The sequence below is a fragment of the Dipodomys ordii genome, unplaced genomic scaffold, assembly GCF_000151885.1.
Source record: "Dipodomys ordii isolate 6190 unplaced genomic scaffold, Dord_2.0 Scaffold49, whole genome shotgun sequence".
Lineage (NCBI taxonomy): Eukaryota > Metazoa > Chordata > Mammalia > Rodentia > Heteromyidae > Dipodomys > Dipodomys ordii.
This window is the reverse complement of record NW_012267265.1, coordinates 7,641,316-7,665,996: the sequence shown is the minus strand read 5'-3', so window position 1 is coordinate 7,665,996 and position 24,681 is coordinate 7,641,316. Positions and strand designations below refer to the sequence as shown.

General features: G+C 34.7%; 1 protein-coding gene across 1 annotated transcript in view; it reads right to left on the bottom strand.

Annotated features, from left to right (window-relative positions):
• Positions 1 to 24,681, bottom strand: part of Bmp2k (BMP2 inducible kinase) — a 92,068-nt gene that overhangs the window by 13,564 nt on the left and 53,823 nt on the right. The window contains exons 8-15 of the mRNA XM_013020101.1: positions 24,121 to 24,224; positions 22,889 to 22,968; positions 17,670 to 17,824; positions 15,022 to 15,221; positions 14,240 to 14,338; positions 13,230 to 13,411; positions 11,792 to 11,949; positions 4,432 to 4,542 (exon numbers count right to left, since the gene is read on the bottom strand). Of these exons, the coding sequence (XP_012875555.1) occupies positions 4,432 to 4,542; positions 11,792 to 11,949; positions 13,230 to 13,411; positions 14,240 to 14,338; positions 15,022 to 15,221; positions 17,670 to 17,824; positions 22,889 to 22,968; positions 24,121 to 24,224 (1,089 nt within the window). The remainder of the gene's footprint in view (positions 1 to 4,431; positions 4,543 to 11,791; positions 11,950 to 13,229; positions 13,412 to 14,239; positions 14,339 to 15,021; positions 15,222 to 17,669; positions 17,825 to 22,888; positions 22,969 to 24,120; positions 24,225 to 24,681) is intronic.

Below are 24,681 nucleotides of genomic sequence, written 5' to 3'. Positions count from 1 at the left end.
AACTACCAAAAAAGGCCAGAAATGGAGATATGGTTCAAGTGGTAACATACTAGTCTTGACCACAAAGACTCAGAGACAGCACCCAAACCTTGAGTTAAAGCCCAAGGACTGGTACACATGTGCATGTATGCATACACAAACACGTGTGCACACACACACATGTATACTGGCTACAAAGGTAACCAAATAGTGTGTGTACATTGTGCTGAAGGACAGGAAAGACAGCCATGCATTTAGTGACCAGGATATGCTCTGAGAAATACATCAGCAGTCTACTTCATGTAAACATCAGAGGGTACACTAATAAAAATTAAGACAGCATCAGCAGGAAATACAGGCTTTTTTGTAAGTGCTAGGAATCAAGTCCAGCGCTTTATACACATGCTGTACAACTAAGCTCCATGTCTAGCACTAATAAAATATAATCTCCAGGACTGTGGTGTATATGTAGTCCCTCATCAAACAAAATTCCATTATATGTCATATTGTTATATATGTATGGTTGATTGCACATATAATATAGGAAAACAGTCCAATTAACCCATATTCTCATGTCTGATACTAGGAAGTCTGCATATGTCTAAAACTGGGGTGAGATGAGGTTTTAAAAAAAAGAATAAGAATTACATATTAAAATGCCAGAAAAGAAAAATTACCTCTACACGTTTTGGGGTTTTGTTTTGTTTTGTTTGTTGGTCATGGGGCTTGAACTCTGGGCCCAAGCACTGTCCCTCAGCTCTTCAGCTCAAGGCTAGCACTCTACCACTTGAGCCACAGCATCACTTCTGGTTTTCTGGTGGTTTATTGGAGATAGTCTCATGGATTTTCCTGCCCAGGCTCGCTTTGAATCATGTTCCTCAGATCTCAGCCTCCTAAGTAGCTAGGATTACAGGCATGAGCCACCAGCTCCTGGCTCTCTACAAGTTTTTAAGGAAAGGAAACTAATAAGTCATGGAGATTTTTAAAATTTCATTATTAACCTTGCTAAATTTCACTTTTAGAATTATTTCAATAAAATTTTAACTTAAAATTATTTTATGAAATAACTGAAGACAAAATTAAAATACAATGTTAAGGTTAAGCTTTAAAGTTCTTAGCTGGGCACCTATAGCTCACACCTGTAATCCTAGCTACTCAGGAGGCTGAGATCTCAGGATCACAATTAGAACCAGCCTGGGCAAAAAAGTACATGAGACTCATAACTCTAATTCACTACCAAAAAGCCAGAAGTGGAGCTGTAGCTCAAGTGGTAAAGCACGAGCCTTGAGAGAAAAAGCTAACGGACAACACCCCCAGCCAGGAATTAAAGCCCAGAAATGGGGTGTGTACACACACACACACACACACACACACACACACACACACAAAGATGAAGAGTTAACTTAGTATAATTTCTAAATAAAATCAGTATAAGAAACACTAGATTCCAGACAGTGGTTCTTAAATGCCCATTAGCATTACACTTAAAATTTGCTAAATTCTTATAGCATGTTGATATATAATTAAATTATTTTATTCAAGCATTTCTACCTGGTTTAACTAAAATGAAATTGTTTAGTAACTTCAAAATCCAAATTCAACTAAGATGGTTTATCCCATATACTTATTCTGTATGATATTTACACACATTCTTAGGAGTTTTTCTTAAACATTTTTTCTGTCCCAGTCATAGAAATCTCCAGGAAATAGTCTAATAGTGCTAGGTGGAATATATTTTCTTTTACTTTCCTTTTGTTTTTTAAAGAAAAACCTTCCTGTTTCCATTTCTTGGGAATTCATTTCAATAAATATTATTTTATATGATCAGAAGTATGTAGGCATTGTTCCTTTGTGTTCCTCTCCTAAGAATATCTTCCTTTAGTCTCACTATGTGTGAATGCCTAAAGTCCTGTATGATTGATCATTTCCCAGTATATTTTAGATTTAACATCCAAATATGAGAGAAAACACGTGTTGTCTGTGTTTCTGAACTTGGCTTACTTCACATAACGTAATTTATGGTGGAGTATATTTTCACTGGGTAAAATGTGTTTTCCTCAACTTTACCCTAAAGCTTATGAATACCCCTTAATGCCCTATTTTTACCTAAAATTTTATAACAAAATACTTCTAAGCTCTATAATATATAGGCCAATACAATTTTACAATTTTATTTCATTACATTTTGGCTATGATAGGAGCAATTTAACAATATTAATACAGTGGTCACTTTTTCTTCCCTCTCTAAGATATATTTCTCCTATGAGCATTCATTCCTTCCTTTATTTTAGTCTGTGTACTTACTTTTTAGCTTGAACTTTTTTTTTTTTTTTTTGGTCATGGGGCTTGAACTCAGGGCCTGGGCACTGTCCCTCAGCTCTTCAGCCCAAGGCTAGCCCTCTACCACTTGAGCCACAGCGCCATTTCCTGTACTTACTTTTTAATAATCAGACCATCTTATCTATTTGACTATAAAGCAGTGTGCATGTTCACACTATAAAAAGTTTGCAGAGAGTGCATTTATATTAAATAGTATTTGTTAGGATCACTGTGTAAGAAGTATATAGAGTACTTTTTTATGGATAGTTATGTTTTCATATATTCAATGACTATTAAGTCACTGGGTTTGACTACTGGGCTGGATCAAACACAAGCAAATCATATTTCCAACTTTCAAAAATCTTTAAATTGGTCTGGGAAGGTGGCTCAGTGGTAGAGCGCTTGCCTTGCATGCATGAGGCCCTTGGTTTGATTCCTCAGCACCACATAAGCAAAAAGAAAGAAAAAAAGCCCAAAGTGGCGCTGTGGCTCGAGTGGTAGAGCGCTAGCCTTGAGCTGAAGAAATTAGGGACAGCGCACAGGCCCAGAGTTCAGGCCCCACAACTGGACCCCCTCCCCCCAAAAAATCTTTAAATCTACCAGACAACTATATAAACAAAGTTAAATAAAATAATAACAGCAATCAAGCTCAAATTTGCTAGCATATTGCTAATTAATTACAAAATCCCAAAGTAAACCTAAAAATAAAAGTGTCCAGATAAAATATCATTTGAGTTCACTCCAGTTCCTGATTCTACTGTTGCATTTTTCCAGGGAACTGTCAGAAGTCACTGAAGAACAGGGGAGTAGCTGCATAGATACATGCAAACCTGAAAAACTAATGCAACTCCTTTCATAGTACACAATAGAGGTAGTCCTGAAATTGCTCTCTGCAAACCTTCATCATTGAGTTATATTCTTGCAAAGTGTAAAAGATACTTTAAGGTATTATAGTTAAAGAAAAAGAACACCCTTTTGACAGGATATTAGGAGTGAAATGGACATTTATACAGATTAAATACACTGTTACTCATCATTCCCAGTTAAGAATGTATGCATGAAAAAGACAAATGAAGGCAGAAAACAGAATAGCAAGGATAAAGACTGTTTTCAGCAACATCAAAGATCAACCCATGGACTGTTACAACAATTAGAATCAATTTTGATTAATGTACTAACTGCTCCAGATAACCAAGTCTAACTGGTTAAAAAAAAAAAAACTGGCAGAATCCCAATCCAATTTCCATCTGAAATTCTAAACACACACTTCATATTTTGGCCGTACATTCTAAGTTTTTCTTTTATTGTTACTCGTGCATGTATTTTTTAAATAACAGTGAGTACTATGGAACTTGCTTTAAAGAAATAAATAGAACTGAACCAAAGAAAACCAAAACCCAAAATCTTGACAATTCAAACTAAAAACAAATCTCAAAACTTGCTTCTAACGAAGCATTTTCTAATATACTTCACAATATAAAGATTAAGACTTGTTTGTCCTATGATCATACAGACACATACATTCAATTTATGCCAAAGAATCTTTCAAGTGTTAATGGGACAATTACTTTGGAATTATTACATATATATATATATATATTCATACATACATTTATTTATTGATGATATTAGGGTTTGAATTCAGGGCTTCAGGCTTGCTAGGAAAGTGTTCTACTACTTGAGCCAATTAAAAAACTATTTTTAAATAGTAGGTAATATCAATATTTAAATTCTGAGTTAAAATCCAAAGGCTACTAAGAAGAGTAGCAAAACAACTACAAGAGAACTTAGATTTTTAAGCAAAAGGCTAAGGATTAAAGTATCTTTAAAGGTACATTAAATACATAAAGGAATAAGATTATTTATATGCATGCAGTTTTAAGGTATCCCATAATAAAAGTAAAAAATAAGAGTAATTATTTCTATCATGTAAATCAGCATTTTTCTACTTTGACAAAGGTACAATTAACCTAAAAGGTGGAACATTTGGAACACCAGGTTGGCAACAGGTTAAAGTAATTTTCTACTACACTTTCTGTAACACCTGATTCTTACTCCTGCTTTCCAATAATAAGGTTTTGTTGTGTAGTTCTTGAACTTTTTAATGGTAGGGATGTTACATTTGTAACTTGCCTGAGTGAGCAATGAAAGGAACAGAACCAAAAGGATCTTCTGGAGGATGGTTAAGTGGAGCAGAAAGTGGGTCTACATTCTTATCTGAGGATGCTCTCTCCTTGAGCCTGTCTGCAAAAATAAGATGGAACAAAAAAATAAAATAAAATAAAAATGATACTTAAAGCAAAAGTAATATGCAGTAACAAATCAAAGTGAAAATGAAAGTAACATTCTTTTAGAGCACTACTGAGATTCCAAATTTTCATAAAATATTAGCTGTTTACAACTTGAAACACATTGGACTGAATGAATTTTAAACCCTGCTTACTAAGCAAAGTCAAATTTGGCAGACTTTCTCCAAAAATTCACAGGAAAAAATATTTCAATGGTCATTCATCCATTGAATAGGTATCTATTGTTCATTTCCAATAGCAATAAATAATATTCATTATACTTCATTATTCATTTCTCAGTAATTCTATGTTATATCAAAGAAAAAAACCTTACTTTATATGCTCATAGGGGGAGAGGAAGCAATAGTATAGTAAGAAATGTAAACAAAATAGGTGGTTGGGAACCACAACTCAAGTGGTAGAGCACTTGTCTAGCACCTGTAATACCCAGGAACCAATCCCCAGCTCTACACACACATATGCAAATATACACAGTATATTAAAAATAACCTATAGAAAAAATGGGGGAATGGGTACCAGCAAAGATAGTGATTCTTATAATTACTAAGTGCAAAAAATATGTGAAGTAGGCTATGTATGGATATCTAGAGAAGAACCCAGAGGAGGAGAAGGAACAGAGTCAAATGAATAGGTGGGGTACATCCAGGGTATTTAATGAAGCGGTGACATATCTTAATTCCCAGTAATGACCATAGTTCCCAGTTCTGAAACTAACCACATGGTAAGTAAATTGCCTACTGTTTTTATAGGATCTCATTAACCTTTGATTCTTAGCAACCAAAATTATACTACTTGAGATTAATTTTTCAAGATTCTAGTCATTCCCATGATTAGACCTTGGTCCACAGCCATTCAAAGGAATTCAATTTATATTTGGCTATTTTCATGAATTCTTTACAGGGCTTTACATGGCTTCAGGGTGAAGAGGAGGAATCCACATAAACTGAATTCCTAAGAATGACTTGTAACTTCAGAAGAAGTAAGAGGCCCAAGGTAAAGTAGCATCCCCTAAAACAATTCTTGTCAAATTTACTGTGCATTCTAATCAGTATGGAATTAAAATGTGGATTCTGTTTCCATGTATGGGAAGTGCATCCTGAGATTCTGCACTTCAATATGGTAATTGTGTGAGTCCAACACTCTAGAGAAGGGGAGGTCCTGGAATAACTAATAACCTTAAGATGCTTAATTATTCATATGACAAGTTTCTAAAAAACATGTTTAAATAGATAAATTATTTTTAAGACAAACTCTACATGCACCAACATCATGGAATTTTGGTTATGCACATTTTACTTAATCAACAGTTGGGTGCCAGTGGCTCACACTTTTAATCCTAGGTACTCCTGAGGCTGAGTTCAAAGGACAAAGTTTGAAGCCAGCCTTAACAGGAAAGTCTTATCTCCAGTGAACCTCCAAAAAGCCAGAAGTAGAGCTGTCTTCAAGTTGTAGAGCACCAGCCTTAAGCAAAAAAACTAAGGGGCAATACATGCAGGCCCAGAGTTCAATCCCCAACACTGGCATGCACATGGGCACACACACAGAAAATTTTCTTAACCTTTTGTTGAAATGCTAATATTGAATTGTAGGCTCTGATTTTTGAGTTATCAAAAACAATCTGCCAATTGATTTTGGAACAAATACGTTTCTAATGTTAAGTTCCACTTTTCAAACCCCAAACTGAAAATAAAATGCAAAACTTATTTTAAGTATTATTGTTTTTGTTGGTTTGGGGGCCTGAACTCTGGGCCTAGGCACTGTCCCCTCATCTCTTCAGCTCAAGACTAGTGCCCTACCACTTGAGCCACAGCACCACTTCCAGCTTTTTTCTGCTTATGTGGTGCTGAGGAATCAATCTCAGGACCTCAGGCATGAGGAGCAAGCACTCTACCACTGAGCCAACTTCCCAATCCCTTAAGTATTGTTCTTAAGTATCTTAAAAGATAGCAACTGTGTAACTTAATTCAGGAAATCAGCAAAAAAAATTCACTGCACCATGGGAGACTCAGAGTGATAACCCCACACAACAATACAGAACATACTTCATTGTCAAAGAAGTTAGTCTCATAGCATCTTTCTTTAAAAAAAAAAAAAAAAGGTCATTGAAATTACATGTCAGTAATTATTTTGTCAGGCTCTGAATAAAATTACAAAGTAATTACAAGCCAGAAACGAATTTGCCTTGTTCTGAGTCTTCCTACGCTAGCCTTCTACATCCTTAGATTCAGAGTGATAACCCCACACAACAATATAGAAGAACCTTCATTTTCCAAAATCATGACTTAGAATATTGGTACTGAAGCCTTAAGGAAGGAATCTGGTCCTAAACATCTGTATCAAAATTTCAAGGAGGCCTGAACAAAATACTTTTACCTATCCCAACCACAGACCTAATGAGTAAGATTACCTAAGCAGGAACTTGAGAATTTGCACCTTAATACATACACTGGCCAAACTTATAAACAACTACTAGACCAATGGTTCCTAGTATATAAAATCACAAAATTTCTACTAAGGTGCTTTGCATACTTATGTACTTGGTATATTTTCTTCATCAATCTATAGTAAATTAATGGTAAATATGTAAGTAGCACTGTGCAGTTATATCAAGCACCAACATTATGATATAATGGTAAATAAGAGTCACCATAAATAAAATATGGAAAACACTGTTCTATGGAAAGTTCATTTATCCAATTATATCAGAAATCATATAAATTTATAATAAAATGATGAATATTCTCAGTGTCATATATAACAAGAAATCAATTTTATTGGACTTCTAAAAATCAGATTTCTAATGTCTACATAATAATCTGGGTCCCTGGACACTAATGACACATAATGACTACATAAGAATTTTGAAACACCTATAAATAAAAAGAAATTAAAATGGTTAAGTGCTACATTTCAAATACATAGTCACCTCTAAAGGGAAGTTAAGTACCTTTTTCAAAAGAGTAGTTCTGCTTAGAGGAGATCCAAGCTTGAGCTTATAAACAACTTACCTTCTCCTGTCTTTCCAAAAGAATTCTGTCCACAAATAAAGGCTCTTTTAATCAATTTTAATTGATATAGATACTAAAAATACAGGACTTAGAAATCCTAGATTAAAAACATATCTCACAATAAAATAACTCTAAATTTTCTTCTATTTTTTCAAAAAAATGGCCTAATGGTTATATAGATAAAAGATTTATCAGATACTAGTGAAAACATTTTTATAGATTAAAAAAAAAGTGTCACTCTGCACTGAAGGCCCAGTACCATGTCTGAGCTACAAGAAGATATCAGTTCATGTTTTACAATGAACTATAAATTCCAAAGTTTATATGTACTTTATTCTGTGGCATCATAAGTAAAACAATATTCAGTAGAAATGTGAATCAACCAGTCTTTGGCATCTACTACTGCTCTTTTTAGTTATTTTGTTGAAATTTTAAATAGCCTCAGATGAATCCATCATCAAAAAGAATTTCATTATTATTAACATTTAGAAATATATAACTATTTGAACAAATGCAAGTTGAAAATTTCCCCAAAAAACTATTACACAAGGTGACAAAGACAAGCTTGTATTTTTTAAAAAAATCACTGAGACAAGCTTTTGATTTAATGTGTTCATCTTAAGAATCATTAAAAAAAAGAATCTTTAAATTACAAATAGCATTCATTTATACTGAAATTAAAAGCAAGACTAACTTACATGTTAAATCTCTTCCACGTAATATATAGAATCAACTGTTTTCATAAAGGTCACTACAGAAATAATATTTACCAACTACTAAATATTTAGCAACTACTAAAATAAGATTTCTGGATAATATACTCAAAGTAATATATTTCTTCCTAGGCTGCAATTCCTTTTTCCTTAAAAAAAATAACTATGTATCATTTTAAAAGTAAAATCTCATATAGCAGTGTATTATTCTATGATCACTTTGAAACTATTACACCATTACACAGACAATGTCTATATTCGTGGGGCCTGAACTCAGGGCCTGGGCGCTGTCCCTCAGCTCTTCAGCTCAAGGTTAGCACTCTACCACTTGAGCCACAGCGCCACTCCAGCTTTTTTCTTTTTGCTTATGTGGTACTGAGGAATCGAACCCAGGGCCTCATACATGCAAGGCAAGCACTCTACCACTGAGCCACCTTCCCAGCCCTCTATATTCTTAAGGCATACATTAAGGTCTTTAATCTGTTAAAAAAAAACACTTAATAAACCAAATATAAATTTTTAACTTTTTTTGGGGTGGGGGTCCAGTCGTGGGGCCTGAGCTCTGGGCCTGGGCACTGTCCCTCAGCTCTTCAGCTCAAGGCTAACACTCTACCACTTGAGCCACAGTGCCACTTCCGGCTTTTTTTCTTTTTTGCTTATGTGGTGCTGAGGAATCGAACCCAGGGCCTCATGCATGCAAGGCAAGCACTCTACCACTGAGCCACCTTCCCAGCCCCAATTTTTAACATTTTTGAACATTCTTAATAAATATGTGCCAAGAAGAAATGTAAACATTTTGGGCATTTTAAATGCAATGACAATTTTATTCATTTTGGAAAATAGTTGTTGGGGAGAGAGGAACCAACCTGTAATGACCAACCATCAATTTTTCTACATTGTTAGTCTTCTACTAAAATTCTTAAGGTTCTACAAGAGGATTTTTGCCAATTTTAATTTAAACTCTATCAAATAGATCAAATAGATCTAAAGAGATACTAAAGATGACTAAATACTTCAATTACTAACAGGAAATGGTTTCTCAACTATGTTCTATGCCTTATCAATTCTTCATAAATTTTATTAAACATATTATGCTTTCTTTGAAGCCTATTACAACAGCTATTTAATATTAGGAGATAAAGACACTTTTCCACCTGCTTCCTCACTTTAATTTGTCTCTTCTGCTGTTGTTGTTTGACAAAAAGCTAATTTGTTTTTAACTTACCAGCTGAGAAAACTGATACAGAACTTTTGTATGTCAACTAACCACCAAAGACCTCCTATATCAGAGTCTAAAAGCTTAACATTAAGAAATAAGAAACTGGACACTATGTTGAAAATGAACTTTACAAACGGGGAGGTGGGGTGGAGACAGATATAGTAGGGGAAAAACACAGGAGAAGGTAACAATGCTCGATAAGAAATGTACTCATTACCTTACTCATGTAACTGTAACCCCTCTGTACAATATTTTTACAATAAAAAAAATTTTAAGTGGATTTTTTCTTACTAAAGACATCATTTATTGTTTTCCTGAAACTTTGAGATATGCATTATCTGTATCTATCTCAATGTTTGCACAAGATAAAGATTAACAGCAGCTGAGTGACTGAGATTACTACCCAGTTAAATGCTATTATTGGGATACAATTCATGTTTTCTGGTACTGAATGCAGTACAAAAAAATTGAAGTAATAATTTCAGTAACTAAATTTCAGTCATTTCAGTGGCCATTTAGATGATTTTTCCAAATAGCAGAGGTTTCCAATGTTGCAAGTCTGACATTCACATAAAGTTGTTCTTACACTTTCATCGGGAACCTAATAGCACTCTATAATTAATAATGGCATGAAATGTACATAATCTGTGGCACACACAGATTCTCTCATGTACAACATATGAGAGAACTATATTCTATCTAACCTTGAAGTTTAAAAATAAATCGCTGGTTCAAAATTTTACAAGCTAAACTCAAATTTTTATGAATTTATACATGCAGACATATATACATGCCATTCTCATCTATGCCAAATAAATAAAACATATATTCTAAATGTTTAGAATAGCACTTTTTATAAGGTACAAAAGAGTGAGAATCATTTGCCTATCCTAAGTTTATTTTTCTTAAAGAAAAAAAAGATTTGATATTTTTGTTGTTTGGTTTTACTATAGAAGGACAAATACTGATTTACCAAAACCTTGAAAGTACACATTAAAAGTAATACTTTTGCTTTTAAAATAATCATATAAATTGTTATAATTTGGCTACTCCTTTCTGTCCTTTCAAAAGAAAGACAAACTTTATTTCCTTTCTTATAATCTGTTTTTAGGACTATTTCATGTAAATTCTAGGAAAAAGGCCAAACAAAAGTTGTGGTTTAGAAAAATATCTTTTTAATAGGATGTAATCGGTCTTACCAAAGTTAACAAAGCTTTATTAAAGGCTCAAAACTCATTTCTATATCTATATTCAATAATAAAATTAATTTCCATAATGTATAGCTAATATGTAAAATACAAATTTAAAATACAAATTTAAACTATTCTTAATGTGAATGTCGGCCATTTATAAATTTCACATAAAATATGTACCAATTCAGAACAAAGCATTTCAACCACTAAAGGCATTCATAAGGCCAGTAACCTAAATAAAATCAAAATTAGAAAATGGGGGCTACTGGTATTTTCTTTTCACATACAGAAAGGGTAAAACATACGTGTGTGTGCACACACCTGCACATTCACACATACACACTAAACCTCAGAAACCTGAACACTGCCTCAATTCAAAAATGAGCTTTTGCTCCTATTTTACGAACTATCTTCCTAAAGAGAACATTTACAAAATAGGTGTGGTGAGGTTTGACATATATAGTAAGTAGTTTGAGAAAAGGCAATGAAGTAAAAACATTGAGATATCTGATTTAAAGTGGAAAAGAATTTATTTAACTTTTGCCATAGCAGACAACAAAGCAGCCCTTTTATATTACCACTCATTAAAAGGACATTACAATGCATTAACATAATGTAGTAACCCACATTTTTTTCAGGCATTTTCAAAGGGCAACTCAGACCCACAATCTTTTCTATCAAGTGTGCAAGAAAATAGCTGCAAAATGATTAGTAAGGCAATATACTACGGTCTCTCTTTTTGCTTGGACATTAATTTTCCATGTTTCAGAGATATTCTGAACTTAACATTCATAGAAATGCAGTATTTAAGTGTTAGGATATCAGTATACTATCAGGAATCTTGAGCTTAAGAGCTACTACCAAGCAACTAATTTCAAATATACACAACCTGTGTGTATGTATATATATGAAAAAAGATGGCCTGAATTTTGCCCTCAAATGTACAAAGAGCATTTTCTATATACCCCTCAAGACAGTCTTTGGCCTTGCTGAATAATTATAAAGTTGCTATTTTACTGTGAAGCAAAATAAGCCTTCAAGTGTCCCTTACTTGATCTTAGAAGGTCAAATTCTCTGTCCAAAAGTTCCTCTTCTGTTAAATTGGAAAAATTATCTTCTCCAAAAGGATTCCACCCTGACATATCAGGTGGGTTACTGATGTTCTTCTGATCTGTAAAAGTTGCCACTGCTTCTTTTTCAGCAATTGATCTACTAGAATAATTGAGGAGGAAAAAAGAAAGAAAAATCACATTACAATTAAGGAAACCTCAGCTTCCCAGTTCACATTTAGAAAACCACATTTTATTATAGTGGAGATGGCTGGGATGGAGAGAAAGAAACCTTGGGATCTGAGTATAAAAGCACACTACTAGCTCTGTAACCGTCTTACTAAAATATATTGGTGTGTTCCTTAACTCCTTTCTATGTCTCAACTCATCACCTCTGATAAAGGGGTGACAGTATCTATATTATAAAGCTACAGAAGTGTTTAAATGATTTAATACATGGTTTAAAAAAAAGCAAGCACTCCATCCACATATATTATTTAACATTCTCAAAAGGACAAGTCTTAAAGTGACCATCAGTTACCATACTCCACAGTTCCTATTAATACTGTACAGAGATTATACATCATACATCCTGGTTATATGAAAATGTCTTAGAAAAAAGACATTCCTTCCTTCATGCAACTAAGTAAATGAAGCTTATCTGGTATATATGTTATAAAATTACTCACAGTATCTATGATCTGAAGCCTTAGACTACTTGCTCTATGAGAGTTATCTTAGACAAGCCTCTTAGCTTCTGAGGTAAGACGTGAGCCTAAAAACTTAGCTCAGGAGTCCTAGTTGTCTCTCCCTCAACTCACTCTGAAAACACAGCACAGAAATGAGGTGAAGAAACAAAGCTGTCAACTTCTCATATTGAAATCCAGATAGACTCTCCATCGACAATGGAGGAAGAATCTCCATGTTCAAAGAAAGATCTCAATTTTACAAGCCTTAACTCCTTTAAATTCACTTTCCCCTTGGCAGCACTATATTATTGTCACTATACATATTTTTACTATATATTTTTAAAAGCCCTTGTTTAAACCAAATTACAGAAACTTTACAAGTAGTCAAATCAATTAAAATGATTAGCATATAGCTAGAAATAATTAACCTTTGACAAGGTTACTTCTTTTTAACTATTAAAGTAGCTCATTAAGATTTTGTTTATAGTAAGTTACTAAAAATGTCTTTTCATATATGCTAATAATTCCCTTAATTATAAATGCTGCTAGAAGATGCTAAGCCTTGTCAGCAAGGAGTAATTAGCAGAACTAACAAATGGGAATGGAATGAAGGGTAAGGAAACATAGAGAGGACTAGGGGGGAAAAGGTAGTTCTATAGCAAAATAACTCAAAATTTATTCAAGAACCATTTCATGATTCCACTCATCAATTACATCCACGTCCACTTGCATTCACTGGAAAAATACTTGCCTACTGGTACTGTAAGAGGAGTCCATGGTTCCAACCTGACCTGGAAGTGATGAGGCATAGGAGACTAAGGCTGGTGAGAAGTCTTGAGGGGATGTAAGATATTCAGGTGATGCTTGGTGTTGAGACTGCTGGCGCTGAGTTAGCATCTGTTGTTGTAAAAAAGCTTGCTGATACTGCTGCATCTGAAATAAGAAACAGCAATATACACATCAATAATCCAATCACTGAAGTACTGACAGCACTGTATCTATTTATACTATGCTCCTTCCTTTTCACATTCATTGGGGACAAAACCAGAAGCAGAAAAAAATGCATATTTGAAGGAACAGGTTGTTACTAGAAACTATAACAGGACAAATTTTGTCCACTAATGATACAAAACAGACTCACTTGATCAGATAAAAATTCCTCCTTTATGTGGGCTGGGAAGGTGGCTCAGTGGCAGAGCGCTTGCCTTGCATGCTTGAGGCCCTGGGTTCGATTCCTAAGCACCACATAAGCAAAAAGAAAAAAGCCGGAAGTGGCGCTGTGGCTCAAGTGGTAGAGCGCTAGCCTTGAGCTGAAGAGCTGAGGGACAGCGCCCAGGCCCAGAGTTCAGGCCCACGACTGGACCCCCCCAAAAAAAATTCCTCCTTTAAGTATTTTACGGAAAGAAAAGAGAGTAGCTTAAACATACTAATATGATGGTCTGAAGCAAATATACTCTCTCTTGGGATTTCACTGTTACTCAACAGGTATTTGCTGAATGAAAGAGATATACAGTACAGCAAAACATCACTGGTACAGATCACTTTCCATATATATTATCTATCAATTACCATGTGCCATATTTAGATGCTATAGTTCAGCACAAACTAAAGCTGCTTGAGAATATATACTGGCTTCAATAAAATACATGTATATTAACTAAAATTGATTTCGAATTACTCAATTCTAATTAGTACTATTCATACTTCCAACCCTACACTACACACCTTGAAGGTAATCTCTAGAAATTACACTCTACATACCATTGTGGTATACTGTGATGCAGGAGGTTGTGGCTGATATACTGAATGCATTAAAAACTGTTGCTGCAGTATCTGTTGCTGCTGCACTGCATGTTGATACTATATTGAGAGGGGAAAAGAACTAATCAGTATTATTCACAGTTTTTTAATGGATTCCAATTTTAAGTATTGATCATGCATAAATGTTAGGTTAAAATATTTCATGCAGTTATAAAATGATAATATTAATTCACATTAGTTCACTAAGTTGAATGAAACCAGAAGGCAAAGGCCAGCACAGAACTTAAGGTCACGTTTATTCTGTGTTCTTTCCAACTCTGAATGTTTCTCTTCTTGCCCCAAGGCCAAACCAGTCAAAACCATTTTAAAAATCTATCTAGCAAATATCAAAGATAAAGTTATTTCCAAAAAGATTTTTTTTACAAAAGTATTATTAATCCGTGAACTCAAGTTATAACATAAAATAGGTAAGATTCATCATAAATTGCAGTACTTCATGCTGGATATCAAATAATCAGATGAACATTCTTTGCTTCATAAGGCTATGATATAACCTATTTTAACATTGTGTTTAACTGTCTCATCAAATAACAATTAACTACATTCTCTTTAATAATCAGGAAACTAGGGGAAATGGTTGGTTGAAGTCAGTTCAAGGTACACATGAATAGAAAGCAAATTCAATTGTCTCATGAATTTACCATATTGCTTCCACTTGTACAGTAACAAAAGAACCACCTGCTACATACATGCATGTGAAGTAGAGGATACAAAAGAACTACCTGCTGCATATAAGCATCCTGAAGTAGCTGCTGTTGCTGCTGCTGCTGCTGGTGGTGAGGTTGGGGATGCTCCAACTGAAGTTGCTGTAATCTCCAATCTCCCTGTTGTAGTTGTTGAAGTACTCTATGCTGCTGTGGAGGCTGCTGAGGGAGCCCCTGACCCAGTAACATTTCAGGACTATTTCCAGGTCTCATTGCTCCTGTGATAGATTTCCAAAAACTTAATACTAATACACTAAAGATTTCAATAAAATGACTAAGCTTCAACATTTATCCAACTAAGGCGTCTATATTCATACTTTAACACAACTTCATCACCTTATCACATATCCTATGTGCATATACCCTAAAGGAATTATTTACCTTAATTGCAAGTGTCTAGGAAACTAAATCTTATCATTACTACAGTTGGGGGAGAGGTTCAAGTTCACACAGATGTTGCTGTAAAAGCACATCCCTAATTTGTGTATGAATGTGTGTGTTTATCATCTACAAATGTGAACAAATCCATGAACACACAAGCCACAAGAGTATTTTCTATACCTTTCCACTATTATCAAGTACCCTTAAGAACAGAACTCAGTCTAGAATGCCACTTTGCACCTGCTGAACTCTTGCCTATTCTTTCATCTAAGAATCACTCAATTTATTACATTGCATTAAATCCTAGGTGTATCATTGGTTTAGATACCTATTTCCTAACCAGGAATCCTGAGGTGATGTCTTATTTATCTAGGACAACCATAAAGAGCCTTTTATATCAAAGATGCTAACTAAATGCTTTCCTCTAAATACCCATTTACTTCAAGCTCTACAAATTTTAACCCTAGGAAAATTCTATTAAAACTTCTGAAATCAGCTAAAACAGCTATACAACTTTAAAAAAAAGGAAGAGCAATACACTAAAACATTAAAATATCTTTGTTCACTTCCAATAATTTAAGCTCAATTTAAACACAACTGCTATAGTTTGGATGTTTAAGGTACTCCACTCTGGTACTCTGGATGGGAATACAAAGAGGTAATGGATAGCTTTAACAGATGGATCTTCATGGGATATCCTTGGGACACTGTGTTTTGTCCTTGAAGGAGATTGTGGGACCATGGCCCATCCCTCTTCCACTTTCCTGGCACTCCCTGCCCTTCCTCTACTACAGACCTAAACAACATGGATCTACCCAATCACAGACTAGAACCTCTAAAACCGTGAGCCAAAATAAAGCTTTACCTCCTATTACTGTCTTAGACATTTTGTTATATTGATGGAAAATCCACTGAAATACAAGACTCTTTAATCCTAAAGAGTGAAGAGAAAAAGGAAGAGCATGCAAAGAGGAAAGGATTCTTTTTTCCATCAAAATGTTAGTATTTCCAAACCTCCTCAAGTACAATGACTATGAAATGTTTTCTATTTTTAACTCTTCAAGTTGTAAGAAAAAGGTATGTTCATTTTAATGATTCTTTAAAATATTTATAAAAATGTGAGGATGAAACTAAAAATCATAGTCCCATAACACAGGCATAATCAACATTAGCTTTTTAATTTCTTTTCAGTTGGAAGCATATCTAGAAATTAGATTCCTCAGATACACATCTATGTGTCATAGCCTTAGTAACTACCTGAATGCTAGAGCCTAAACATAACCCAAATATAATCATAGAATAACTAATACTGTCAGGCAGGAGAGCTCCTTGACCTTGAAACCAAAGCAATAGAATACCAGAGAACCTCAAACATAATCATACAATTTACCTAAAAATAATGAGTCATAAATATTCCTATCATTATTCCCCATTTGCAAATGATAAAACTGAGACTTGTAGAAATTAAATGAATTCATCAACAAGTCAAGTAACTACAGATAGAGAGGATCAGACACATGATTAGAGCTTAACTAATCTATAATCCACATACCCACTGAGAATCACATTCTCTACAAAGATAAGATAGTATATGTGTTTAAACCTTGAGGATTTATATTGAAAGAAATTTACTGTCAAAGATAAGAGTCTTCTCTTATTATATTCCCAACTTTCACAATATATAGTTTTCAGTAGGGAGGTCAAGGTTGTTAATATTTTGACCACTGACTTTGTAACTACTACACAGTACATTTTTATTATATATCCGTTGATTTAATTATTTAAAAAAACACCTGCCAAAATCTTGGCTACAAAGCAACCAATTCAAAACTAAACAACTTGATTAGACATCAGTAAACTGTAACTTGAAGCTTTATCTGCTTTACAATATTAAGTTTGCTAAACTGACTTGTGTGGCTCACACCTGTAGTAGATCTAGTTACTTGGGAGGCTGGGGGAAAGTTCACAATACCACTTTTACAGCCAATTGTTGGGCATGGTGACATGCACATCCCAACTATGGCAAGAAGTGAAAAATAGGATAATCTCAGGTGCACACCAGGTGCATATCAGGGCAGGAAGCAAGACACCATCTCAAAAATAACCAGTGCTAAAAAGGGCTGAAGGCAAGTTTTTGCATTAAGAGCGTTGGCCTAGCAAGTTGAGGCCCTGAATGCCAAACTCCAGTATCAAAACAAAATTGATTTGCTGGTAATCTGTGCTCCTAAGAAATCAAACCATAAAGAGATTATTATAATGAGGATGGGATTGAAATGTCTGTATACCTTTTGGTCTGTGGTTACTGAATTCACCAGGAACAGGGACTTTAACAGGTGTTGTTGAACTCTGTATGGTCAACACACTAGTAGTAGTAGAGTAGGCCTTTGGTCTTTGTCTTGGTGCAATTGAGGTTTCTGTTGGTCCAATGGTATCTGTTATTCTACAATAGAAGAATACATCTCATTCTAAATATTGGGATTATTTCTAATGTACTATTATAAAGTATGTATTTCAACAGATGAATTTAATAATTACAGACAATCAGATTAGTCCTCTTGACTCCCTCCTACATCTCACTCTAAAGGTAAATGTGTAATGAAGATAGGAAAGTCAAAAAATAGTATTAAAACTAATCATATTTCTTAAAACAGTATGTTACCATTCATAGTCTGCCATAATACTAAATATTGCTGCTAGGCAATAAAATGAGATCAGAAGGAAAAACAAATTTTCTCATAAGCCTTCGGACAAAATCAAGACTTAGGTCACTAAAGAAAAACAAGGCATGAGAAGGAAAATACTGTGCCCTAAAGAATAAAAACAAAACACATTTTTACCAGATGGAGCCATTTGCTCATATTAAACTTCTTGAATCCTTGTTTAACTTACAACACTGAATAGAAATTATATAAAATCTTTCCCACAAGGACTTAGTTTAGGCAACATGAATACACATTTTTGGAAGCAAGGGACAGCTTATGTAATTCAAGAAGACACAGACTTTTGCTTTTCTTTTAAATAAAAAAGAAACAAGGAAAATTTTTAACATATATTTATCACATTTGGTTTCTAAAAATGCAGTTAAAAAAACACAAATTTTTAATAGGGTCAAATGTTCAATGTAGAGAGAATTTACCATAAAATCTCTTTAAATAAATTCCTTTGAAAATTTTTCAAGGGATTTAATACTTAACATTTTAACATACATCTTATTTATCAAGTGTATAGTTATTGTACTTGGAAAAAAACCCAACCTACAACTGCATATAGCCAGTTCTTTTCTTGTAAGTAACACAAGAGGGAGCTCTGCTAACAATTAACTTTTCTTTTTTTCTTTTTTTTTTTTTAACAGTTAACTTTTCTAAAAGGAAAGAAAAAAAAAACAATCAAAACACTTTCCAATTGTGGCAATATATTGTATGTGTTACCTTCTAAAAAGAATACATGTTTGGAATGAGGGATATGGTATGAGTCATAAAATTTGAATTAAGATCATAAGGGACCATTTATACATATATTCAATTAGATCTTATTTTAATGAAAATTAAGTATTTGTACATTCAAATTATGAAATATGGTATTAAAACCAATCACTTACACCCTAAGCCTAAGTAATCAGGAAGATATAATCTTTCTGTTTATCCTTTTTTATTAGAGTAATAAAAGTCAGAAATGACCTTGCCATGTTCTAACTAACACACACACACACACACACACACACACACACACACACACACCACAAAAGCTCTAAAATGCATATTAAAATTCTAAAAGACTATTTTACCAAAGTAATAGAATCTCTTATACAACGCAATATCTAGTAAACTAGTGTGTGATACTCTATTATCAAAAAATGTATGGTATACTTAATTAGGAAAACATGGCACATATTGGCAAAAACACAACAAAATATGTAACAGTAAAATTAATTAGTGCCAAGCTAACACCTTCACAAATTTCATGGATTCTACTTTAACGTGACTTAAGAATGATTCAGATAAAAACTAGAGATAGAAAATTTTACTTTGGTGCAGGGGGGGAGGGAGTGTTGAGCAGGGAGGATTGGGTGGGGCAGAGGAGGATGGGAAGGGATGGGAAGGGAAACAAAGGAGGAGGCTACAATGCTTGATAAGAAATGTACTCATTATCTTGCCCATGTAATTGTAACCCCTCTTTACAGTACTTTCACAATAAAAAAATATTGATACAAAAAAATAAAAAAATAAACTTCTGGACAAAAAAAAATTAAAAAATAAACTTTTTCAGACAGTAAATGGTAGGTTATGTATGTTACCACAATAAAAATTGAAAAAATCTTCCCCTCCAAAACACTTAAATCAAATTAATCCTGAGTTACTACAAACTAACTCAGAGAAGAGACAGTGAAACGTTAATTATGTTATGTAGAAGAATAATGGAAAGAATAAAACTTGAAGTCTAAAGAAAAAAAAGAAAATTTTAAATAAAGATTATCTCATTATAATAATATAAAATATAAAAATAATAAAACCAAGCATTTTCCATATAAATAACTGGAAGAAAATGGCTAGACAAAGTGATGACACAAAATTGCCTAAATCAGCCAACTGTAACAGTTGCATGGACACAGCTGCACTGTCTTACCTTCACCACCATGATCCACAGTACAGAGCAGAGCTTCCCTCCCATCACCTGAATAATCTTCCTAAGACTCAGATTCTGGCTTAAAATCCTTCAGCACTTCCCTATGTCAGGGCAGTGACTCACAACATTTCCATCCTTGTGTGTGTGTGTGTGTGTGACAGTTCCATCACTTTGGGTTGTGTGTGTGTGTGTGTGTTGGTGTTATTTTTTTGTCAGTTGTGGAGCTTGAACTATGGTTGTGTGTGTGTGTGTGTGACATTTCCATCCTTTTGGGTTGTGTGTGTGTGTGTTGGTGTTATTTTTTGTTTGTCAGTTGTGGAGCTTGAACTATGGTTGGGTGTGTGTGTGTGTGTGTGTGTGTGTGTGTGACATTTCCATCCTTTTGGGTTGTGTGTGTGTGTGTTGGTGTTATTTTTTGTTTTTTTGTCAGTTGTGGAGCTTGAACTATGGGCCTGGATGCTGTCCCTCAGCAATTCAGCTCAAGGCTTGAGCCACAGCACCACTTCCAGTTTCCTGGTGGTTAATTGGAGATAAGAGTCTCACAAACTTTCCTGCCTGGGCTGGCTATGAACGATGATCCTCAGATATCAGCTTCCTGAGTAGCTAGGTTTACAGGTGTGAGCCACCAGCACCCAGCTTCAACAATTTCCATTTTTAAAGCAACTAAGTCAGTTAACTAACACATGTTTGAGTTTTGCTGTTGTTGTTGTTAGGGGGAGGGGCTTGGGGTGACACGGGGGTTTACACTCAGGGCTTCATGCTTGTTAAGTAGGTACTCTACCATTTGAGCCATCCTCCAAGTTCTTTTTGATTTAGTTTTTTGGGAGGAAGGGTCTAGCCTTATGCTCAAGCTAACCAAGACTACAATCCTCCAGTTTTAGGTTTCCTATATAACTGGGATGACATAAGCCACCATGCTCAGCTATTAGTTGAGATGGAGTCTCACTAACTTTAATCAGGGTAGCTTTAAAGTGTAACCCTCCAAATAGCTGTCTCCCAAATAGCTAGGATTATAATTATGAGCCACCATGCCTAGAGTAACATATTAACAGTCCAAGAACACAGGCAAATTTGGGGAGGCAGAGTAGGTTTTGAGATGTAAAACAAATAGTGTCAAAGACAGCTGGGAAGCACCCATAAATGCCTTTTCTGAGTGATGAAACCAGCTATTAGAGATTTATCTGCCTTTTACATGAAAAAAAAAACTTTAATTGCAATACTAAAGTTTGTACATTTAAATATACAATAAATTTATCTTAATGGCCAGTAAGTACCAACCAATCTTATATTTTCATATATAACATATTTTACATATTACAGAAATGCACTGAAATTCTACAAAATTGGCACGTAAAAATTGTACATATTAATGAAGTACTATGTATGCTTTGATAAATATATATTGTATGTTTTTGTGTTTTGTTTCTTACACCTGTCTTGAGATTTGAACTCAGACCCTGGGAGTTGTCCCGGAGCTTTTTCCCTCAAGGTTATGTTCTACCCCACAGCTCTACTTCTGGCTCTTTGATAGTTAATTGGAGATCAGAGTTTCACAGACTTTCCTGTCAAGGCTGGCTCCAAACCACAATCCTCCTGAGGAGCAAAAATTACAGGAGTGAGGCACTCTCACCCATCCACATAATATTTTTATAAAGAGGTAAGCACTGCACATTTTGATGGCACTATTTCATTTCTTATAACTGCATCACTATAACATTATAACTATAGCATAGTTATAACAAGTTATAACTAAAAAATAGTGAAGATACTCAAATCATTCCTTTTGCTCAGTTGATTTTTATATCAGCATCTATTTCTAAAGAATTGACAAACTGAAAAAAATAAAATTCAACGATTAAGTCTTATAATAATTTATTTTTTTGGGGGGGGTCCAGTCGTGGAGCCTGAACTCTGGGCCTGAGCGTTGTCCCTCAGCTCTTCAGTTCAAGGCTAGCGCCCTACCACTTGAACCACAGTGCCACTTCCAGCTTTTTTCTTTTTGCTTGTGTGGTGCTGAGGAATCGAACCCAGGGCCTCAGGCATGCAAGGCAAGCGCTCTACCACTGAGCCACCTTCCCAGCCCCTCTTATAATAATTTATAACTACCGCACAACCCTAACAGCTGCTTCTAATTAAAGCTCATCATAGATGAGACACATTAGTGGTCATGCTGAATTCCTAAACATTAGATATAACTATTTTCATCCACCTCTTTCACAACAAAACAGTCTGAAATTCAAGTGAATAAAGATACTTTTAGAAGTGCTGTGTTTTTATTTTCTTCAAAAGTCACTCACAATATTTTAACAAAAAATGTAACAGCTGATCATTTATAACACACATCATAACTGAATCCCAAACAGCAGAGCTGTTAGAAAATTCACTGACATATAGATCAATATCCTGGACTGGGAATGTGGCTCAGTGATGGAGTGCATGCTAGCATTCATGAAGCCCTGGGTTCTATTCTCAGTACCACATAAACAAAAAAAGCCAGAAGTGACTGTGGCTCAAGTGGTAGAGCTCTAGCATTGAGCATAGAGAGCCTCAGGGACAGAGCCCAGGCCCTGAGTTCAAGGCCCAGGACTGGGGGGAAAAATGATCAATATCCAAATTTGTCAACATGATATTGCTTGAGACACATTTACCTATCATTCAGGCTTCATTCCTCACCACTCACTCCTGTCTTATGCTCTAGCTCTTAAGTTTCACAAAGGTCACTTTGCCTGTCTGAATATCTGATTTACACAATCTATAACCAACACATTCACTAAGCCACACACAATTTTTGGCAGTGAGGATGATATTTTACCAATGAGGATGTCACCTGGGTTTTTTTGTTGTTGTTTTTTTTTAAATACATTTTCAATTTAAAGCCTACCTGGCTTTCATTTGGCTTTTCCTAGCAGCTGCTTCACTAGCAGTCATCGGTTCAGGAAGAGCTGAAGGAATAGAGGAATTCTTGGAAGAAAACAAAACTTTTCACTTAGTTTTTATTTTAATTACATTGTTTTTAAATTATATGCATCTTTGTAAAATAAACAGAAGAACATCATTGTATACAATTAATAAATGAGTTAAACCTTGGGAAAACAAAATAAATTAAATATTATAAGGGTTTAAAAAAGAGAAAACACATTCCTTCCTTTTATTTTTTGGTCCATCGTGGGGCTTGAACTCTGGGCTTGGGCACTGTCCCTGCATTCTTCAGCTCAAGGCTAGCGCTCTACCACTTGAGCCATAGCGCCACTTCCGGTTTTCTAGTGGTTTATTGGAGATAAAGAGTCTCATGGACTTTCCTGCCGGGGCTGGCTTTGAACCGTGATCCTCAGATCTCAGCCTCCTAAGTAGCTAGGATTACAGGCGTGAGCCACCAGTGCCCGGCTTCCTTCCTTTTCTAAGTATGCATATTAAGATATAAAGAAAACATGTAAGAACAAGTGAGGCTAGAATAAGTCTTACAAAGTGGAAAATAGCTTGAAACCAATGATGATTCTAGCCATCTTTATTAGAATTAGCAAATATTCGCCATACACAGTTTATATGAAGTAGTTCATGTACACTGTAGAAAGTGAATCAAAGTCTTTGAATGAACATCTTTCTGGTCCATAGAAGATTACATTACTTGCAATTTTTATAATTATTATTATCCTTATTTTCCTAGGAAAATGGACATTAACCTTCTAAAAGATAGAAAATCAGTTACCAGTAAAGGTGGAAATTGAACTCAGGTATCTCCATTTACATCATTACACTAGTTACACCAAAAAACCCCAATTTTCTCATTGAACTTAATGCCTTTTGTCTGTATCAGGAATTTTTCACCATAGTTTTAAAAAAAATCCCCAAATTAATTATCTTGCTTATTAAATGGTTAGGACTAAACACTTAATAAAAATATCATATGCCTTAACAGATACATGTCACTATATTTCTGTCAAAATTTCCAGCGGGAGCCCTAAGTGTGTTGTAGCTCTCCAGAGCACCTTGAGGAACAGTTTGGAAAATGTGTCTTTACACCAAAAATACAGTCACAAAAACAATATGAGATTACTCTAACTGCATGTTGTAAAATGGGTTTTACATTCATATAGTACTTTCAAAAATACTTACATTGATATTGGAGACTGGACAATCCTTTTTGGCAAACTTAAATGCAAAATAAGACACCTGAAATATATCAGGTCTATGCTCTGGATCTGGTTCAAGCATGAATCCTGCAATAACAGATCAAAATGTGAAGATGTGTCTATATCTTGGGGTTCATTTCATTTAGCATCATCTTTTTTTTTATTATTGCAAGAATACCATACAGAGGAGTTACAATTACATGGGCAAGATAACGAGTACATTTCTTATCAAGCATTGTTGCCTCCTCTTTGTTTCCCCTTCCTATCCCTTCCCATACTCCCCTCCTCCCCCCATCTGATCCTCCCCCCACCCCCACCAAAGCTGTAAAGTTCGTTTTTCGACGTAAGACTTGTACATGTCATTGTTGCAATGGGTCCACCTGTATCCCTAGTTAAATGATTTGTTTTTTCCCTTCCCCTCCACAAATTATACCAACTTCAAATACAGTGAAAGCATGGTTATACTGTGGAGGAGGGACATACAAAGCAACAAAGAAATAATCTTATAAATATGTTAGAAACAATTGCATGAAAGGAAAAAAAA